At 34.5% G+C, this 6,935-nt stretch overlaps 1 protein-coding gene across 4 annotated transcripts; it reads right to left on the reverse strand.

Annotated features, from left to right (window-relative positions):
- Positions 1-1,196: 1,196 nt before the first annotated feature.
- Positions 1,197-6,822, reverse strand: zgc:194210 (uncharacterized protein LOC794982 homolog). Of its 4 annotated transcripts, XM_052146903.1 has the most exons (12): positions 4,214-6,822; positions 3,921-3,982; positions 3,550-3,582; positions 3,404-3,457; positions 3,126-3,185; positions 2,950-2,985; positions 2,812-2,856; positions 2,674-2,712; positions 2,548-2,589; positions 2,285-2,329; positions 2,135-2,176; positions 1,197-1,999 (listed from the first exon to the last, which is right to left on the reverse strand). In XM_052146903.1, exons 1-12 carry the CDS (start codon positions 4,219-4,221, stop codon positions 1,461-1,463), a joined length of 1,005 nt encoding a protein of 334 aa, XP_052002863.1. In that variant the 5' UTR covers positions 4,222-6,822; the 3' UTR covers positions 1,197-1,460. The 4 variants fall into 4 exon arrangements, with proteins under 4 accessions (XP_052002863.1, XP_052002862.1, XP_052002860.1 ...); XM_052146902.1 differs by lacking the exon at positions 3,550-3,582 and having other exon boundaries at positions 2,548-2,712; positions 3,126-3,164; XM_052146900.1 differs by lacking the exon at positions 3,550-3,582 and having other exon boundaries at positions 2,548-2,712.
- Between the last annotated feature and the right edge of the window lie 113 nt (positions 6,823-6,935).

The raw sequence follows: 6,935 nt of genomic DNA on the forward strand, positions 1-6,935 counted from the left end.
ACATCTCTGTCATGATTACGAGTCTAAAAAAGACTCTCTGAGGCCTGGTAGAGTTGATGGAGTCTGCCATAGTGGAGAGACTGCATGATTTATGACCCCAACAGGACGCCATCGAGCCAACGGTACATGGAGCCCCTTGCAGAGAGTTGATCCGCTATTGGATACTGATCGTGAAAACTACCCAAAAGCAACACCGGAGAACAAATAAGCAGCCATGGGGATGAGATCTATATGATAAATGGAGAAGAGAGGGGGATCTGCCTGATAAACGGATAGGAAAGGTGGATCTGGCCGAAATATTAGACACACTCATCACCGTTGCGTCTGCAGAGCCATGAGCTGTCTTGTCATAACTGATAAATACTCTCTATTTGTCTGTCTAAAGCTGCATGCTGACAGACTTAATCATTTAACTGTGTTAAATCAATGATACATTCACAACAAGATGTTCTATGCAGAAAAATAACCATTGCTAAAAAAAAAGGTATTTAAATCCCTTAAAATATGGACATTTGTATTTAAAAATAAATGGAACACTAATCATTTAAGTGGAATGAATGGAACATAAGTGTGTATAGTTTTTAAAACTGTGTAGGTTCATCATGAAAAAAGTAGTTCGCTAAACTACAAACTAAAATAGCTTACAACACTAAAGCTGTTTGAAGGAGCAATATCTTTTTAAACATATTCTCAGTAGCACTGTATTCATTCAAACAGTAGGTCTATTTATCTGGTGTAAACAATGAGGACCTTAATCAGGGTGACAGAATTAAATGAAGCTACAAATGTAAGTTTGAGAGTAGAAAAGTCCTGACAGTGATGTCTCAGGTGGTTACCTCACTCCGGTGATAATTCTTCCGACATCCTCCTCCCCATTTCCACATTTATTTCTAAACACCTTTATCATTTATTATTTCTAAATTATCTTATTATTTATTTATTGTTTAAATCTGAAATTCCAAGGGGTTCTAGGAGCTCGAGCCATGTCACGTGCCCACGAGCACTTCTGATGGCACGTCAAATTTGTTTGCTTTATTATTTTAAAGATGATTCGATGCAGTGAACTCATGATACAATATTTAATCAGATATATTTACTCTAAATAATATTTTTATTTATATAACTGATTTGCAACATTCATATTTTGCAACAAAAAATAAGACATTAAATACTGAATCATGGAATCGTTATTTATGTTGATTGAAATGATCTGTCCAAACAAAACAATTCACTACAATCCATCAACTTCTTTTCACTAAATGTAGTAAAGTAGCATCACTATTTTTAGCTATTTAATCCCAAACACTATTCCAGAATGAAAATAATGTTTAATTCATGTTTCACAAAATCACAAAACTCTGATTATTTTATTCATGCAACTCAATGACAAATAAACAAAAGATATAAAATGATCAATAATCAAATAGCAATACTGCTAAAAAACAAATCAAGTCAAAACTCTACAGAGTAACTGACGCATGTCCTTCCAGCCTCTCAACGCTGTTGTCTCTGTCCAAAAGCTCACTGTTCACTCTTTCTGGACTATCAAAATCCAGCTGTCCTTTGGGGTTGTTGGACACTCTCGCTCTCCTGCTGGGACATATTTTCCTCAGCTGGTTCTGATAGCTCATTGTGTTCTTTTGGATCTCCTGGTCCACATTACGGACTTCCAGACTGTTGTTCTCTTCCACGGGATGTTCAACAGATGTTTCAATGCATCTTGGGTTCTGATCAATAATTTCCCTGCTCTCGTCCAGTGTGGCATGGTTAGCAGCATAGTTTAGTTTTGCTCTAAGTCCCGCAGAACGTTCTTCACTGTCAACATCGAGGTCTTTTCTATCAGGGGTGTCCATATCCTCTGGACTGTCTAAATCTACTGCTCGTTTGTTGCTTTCTTGCTGGTATTTCTCTGTATCAGGTACACCTGTCACTTCAGCACTGTATTGTCCTATCATCTTCTGGTTTTGGTATCTCCCATTCTCCTCTGGTCTGTCCATCTCTGCACAGTTTAGATGATGTATACATTGAGTAAACAAAAAGAGTCTAAGATCATCTTCAACACTGATATCACATCATTTGAAATGTAAATACGAACAAACGAATGGCATGGGGCACAAATGGAACTATTTCTCACCTGCTGAATTCTTGTAATGTCCCCGTAATGCTTCGCTGGTCTCTGTTGTGATGAAGTACAGTAGATAAAAACTCATTTTAAGACAATGTGGGACAGACTAAACTTATTTAACTGTTTATTGCAATAATCGCATAAAATCCAGCAAAGTACCCGTGAGTGTGGTCCTCAGCCATGACCTATTGTATCTTTCAACCTCTGGAACAAACCATAGGCAGTTTTAGTTAACATTTCAAGTTGAAGTATTATTGAATTAAATTATATATCCTTTGTAGGCTGGAGTGTTTCTCTTCTTGTTGTTTTTAAATGGCCTCAAAACTTGAAATTGGAAAATTTCAGTCTTTTATCAACTAACAGGCTCTGTAAATAAATAAAAGATGTAGTCTATATAGACTGAATATACTATAGGCCTGTACCTCCGCTGTCTTCTGCTGATGTTCTATCAGCTAATCTGCTGTCTGTTGAAACATATAAAGTAATACATTTAAAATGATATTGACAGTATATAAACACTTCCAGATGTTTTTTACTTGAACGATCACCTGAGTTGCTGCTCTCAGAGGATCTCTCTTGTGCAATGCCTAAGGATAAATACAGACATGTTCGAAAGGTCATATGTATAATTGAAAATTAAAGAGACAAATCCTACAACATTCAAAAGTCATTTTATGTTTATTTACCTGTAATTTCAACTGAGTTTGGTTTGGGAGTTGTTTTGGAAACCTCTAAATTACAAAAAGGCAATTTCTTTGAAAAATGTCCAGTCTAAAAATGCCAACTAATATATTTGTGAACAAACAAATCTCATGTTAACATACCAACAAAATTACCAACTATTTCTGGGGCTTTACATTCTGCAGGAAGAGAACAAAGACACAGGATGTTTAATCCAATCTCAGCAATTACTTGAATCAAATCTCAAGTAAACATGCATGATCATGATCGTGGTTTCCGTGATGGCCTGCTTTTTTAAATCCAATGTCTCAGCACTCACCTGCTGTTGGACCTGCAGGTTCAAGATTCTTCTCTATTTCTACAAAGGAATAGACAATGTCTGAAAGGAAGAGACTTTTTAATTTTATACAACATTACAACCGTTCAGGGTTATGCAGATAGCTCTGAGGTCAGAAACCAACAACCAATGGCATGACTATTAATAGTCATTTCAATAGTCAATCAAAACAATACAAATGTAAGATCCTACAACAGTATTAATTGCACTTTCCTTGACTTCCATGCAAAAGGGTCACACTAAATCTACAATTTACAGACCTGAGAGTTTTGTTGGTTCGAGGTGGTCAGGAGGTTGAGTAATCTCAAAGGCGTCTAAAGAGTGAGCATAAACAATGGGGAATAAATAAATATCTAGTTTTAGCATGAATTTGAAACTATTCTTGTAGCAGAAGGGAAGAGCTCACCATTCAGAAAATGTAACAAATCCAGACCCCCTTCTAAAGAAATGCGATTGTAATACCAAGGTTTATCATGAGACAGACATACAAATTTGACAAATAACTCTACAAGATAGACAAAGTCCATTACATATAATTCTGCTTAACATCATTTCTGAGATACCATAACACACAATTGATTGTGTAAAGTCCAGGTAGTTAACTATGAGAATTTTAGGTAATGAAATTATGATCAAACACACCGACAAGGCGAAAAACATTGCCTAAAACTTAAACACAATGTTTCAAATCTTTCAGGAAACAGGGCTGAGTTTTCAAATTTATGCAAGTAACATATATATATATATTTTTTTTTTTTTTCTTTTTTTTTAGTTTACCTCTCATGGCCGCTGAATACACAGCATTGATAAAGACTAGAAGAGTCATCGATCTGTCAATTCTGAGCCAGGGAGGAGAGAGGATGAGAGAGAAAATTACAATTAACATTTTTTTTTTAAATGTTAGTTTTAAATAAACATGTCATTTTGGAGCTCTTTTGCCATTCTTTCACCATTCAAATATCATTCATTTTTCAACAATCATAAAACACCCCTAAATATTTAAGCACATGGGAAAATGCTAACTAAACTTATCGTAGGGGGGAAAAAACCTGTACAGATGGACTACTTACAGCTTCATATTGTGTGGTGATGTCCTTCTGATGACTGCTCGTGTGTCATTTGTGGCTTTATAGCAGTGGAGATCACTGATCTGGAGACAGGAAGTGAAGTGGACAATAGTGTAACAGATGACCAGGTAAAGGGGCACAAGAGAGGGGGTCCTGAGAAACCAGCAAAGCCACTTGTAAAAGAATATTTAAATGGGACAGAGAAAATGTTTGCTGTTTGGAGATTGATAAAAAATTTAAGAAAACATTTTTATCCTTAATGACATATTCATTATATCTTATGCATTGATGGAAAGGAAATGCAGTCAAATTTCAGGTAAGCAAGTTTCTAAGGAAAGGTTGGTCAGAACTTATTTTTTGCCCAGTTATTTAAAAAGCATCAGCACAATGAAGCAAATACATTTTCTTATTCTGTTTTGCTGGAGACAAAAGGGTCAGCATTTTTTTTTTTTTTTTTTAGATATTTATTGTCTTTGATTTTATCACCTAGGTCGAAATAAACATGAGATCATATTCTACCACCTGAACAACTGATTCTGTTGCAGACAAAGACCTGTTATACTTTGAACGGCTGGTGTGTTTATAATAATGATGGGATGCATGGCTGCATTTGCCCCATGGCATTTCCTTTCCTTCAAAGAAAACCAGTGAAAGATCTTGTTTGTGCCATTGTTAAGAAACAAGGAACCATTATAGTAGTTCACAAAAGTTACACACAGAACATTCACAGCACTTCTACCACGTGAACAAAAGCTATTTTAAAGCACAAACGTATTTTCTCATTCATTCATTTAGCCTACAATTGAAACTTGACATGTTTTTATTTAAAATAAGTAATCAGAATTTATCTTTTCTGTACAGCAATATCAAATATATTTGAAATGGTGTTATAGGGTGATAAAGTATATTCAGCAGTACTTGTTTTAAACACTACAAAATAATTTTAAAAACTTCAGTTACAATCCTCATTTGTTGGGTAAGTGTCCAAACAAAGATGACAGCTTCTCATATATATATATATATATATATATATATATATATATATATATATATATATATATACATAAAATGTTGGCATTAAATAAATTAAAGCATGGGTTTTCGACCACTAGATGGCAGGAAAAGCTCTCAAACGTGCAACCCTTGCATCAACAAAACTTTAAATCCTGTATTACAAGAAAATAGGGGGAGAATCTGAAAATTAAATATAAAAGGAATCATGACTACACGTTTTAGCTATGCTTGTGGCAAATTTTTAAATAATTAATCTAATTAATCAAAACCACAACAAAGACCAACCATGTTACCCATAAAATAAACCAAAAAATACAAGTTAATACATTTATAGTGTCTACCATACAATCATACTAAAGTAATAAGGTAACCATAGTAAATGTAAGTGATAGGTTTAAATCTGTGGTTCATTTCATCAAGGCTCACCTCTAGACATAAGTTAAACCTAGTTTTTCAACGAGAGGTAGCAGTTGTTTTCCTTTTTATTGAAATCCATATAAATGTGAGTGAGGTAGCCTCTGTTTTCTTCCACCTGACTACAAACATACCATTCACTGTATTAAGAGAGGCTGCATTAAACGTACAGCTAAATAAAGCAAGTGACATGGTCTCTTTTTTTTCTTCCCTTAAATACATTTTCTCTGTTAAATTGTTTATAAAACAAAAAAAAAAATCTTATTTCCACAAATGATCTATTGCAAAATGTAATCAATGAATTTACAATACAGTAAGATATTTATATTTCAACTTTTCACACTTAACATAGGCAGAGGACAAACATAAGTTCAAGTCTCTACCAGAGCTAATATTCAACATATGATATTTCACTAATTGACAAGACCAAAAGCAAGAACAGTTTAAGAAACATAAACAATTAAGGTTTGTCATTTAGTTGTGTAAACAAATGCTTTGGGTGTCACAGAAAATGTTCACATAACCTTTTCTTGCTCATTTTTCAATTAGCCAACCGAGGCAAACCACAGGAAAACACAACATGCAATGCTAAATTGATATTTCATCCGTTTAATTGATTTAATTGTGGGGTAGAAAGAGATGTGTATCTCACTGAACAGTCTCCTCTCAAAAGAAAATTACAAAACTTCTTCGTATTATCAAACAAATGAGACTTAAAAAAAACAACTCCACTCATGCATGCACACACACACACACCTTAAGGTAACACAATTATTGGCATATTATTGATTGTGTTACTCAGCAATTGGTACACAGTCCTCGAACAGCAACTATGAGTTTAACAAAATCTGGGACCAAATCCAATTAACCTGCAATACTCACAGAACCAGCACAGCTGAAACTAAATATTTCATTATTGGTATGTGTTTTGTTCCACAATGATTGAGCACAAAACTTCAGAAATATTACAGTAGTTTTAATTGAATCTGGCCTTCGGTCTGAATGCATATCTGAAACAGGCTGATGGGCGAAATTGACAAGCACAAATGCTAAGCCCATCAGCACCCTGACCAAGCAAACCTCCCAGAACAACTACACTGACACAGAATGAGCTCTCTTGAACCTATCATCATATTCTTCAAAATCTCACAGCATTTTTACTCTGAGAAGTTCAATATATACACCACCAGGTTTTGTGAACTTTGTGATTTAAATGGTAAAAACACTAAATTAACGGGAATAAAAAAAAAAGAAAAAAACAAATTGTGTCCCAAAAACACAATTAAAACAAGTCAGT

This window comes from Xyrauchen texanus, chromosome 17, assembly GCF_025860055.1.
Source record: "Xyrauchen texanus isolate HMW12.3.18 chromosome 17, RBS_HiC_50CHRs, whole genome shotgun sequence".
Classification (NCBI taxonomy): Eukaryota; Metazoa; Chordata; class Actinopteri; order Cypriniformes; family Catostomidae; genus Xyrauchen; species Xyrauchen texanus.

Coding starts and splice junctions, on each gene's coding strand:
- zgc:194210 (XM_052146899.1), bottom strand. CDS start 3,670: ATGGACTTTGTCTATCTTGTAGAGTTATTTGTCAAATTTGTATGTCTG. Junction 2,857..2,949: donor AATAGTTGGTAATTTTGTTG/GTATGTTAACAT, acceptor TTTGTAATTTAG/AGGTTTCCAAAACAACTCCC. Junction 2,177..2,284: donor GCTGAGGACCACACTCACGG/GTACTTTGCTGG, acceptor TCATCACAACAG/AGACCAGCGAAGCATTACGG.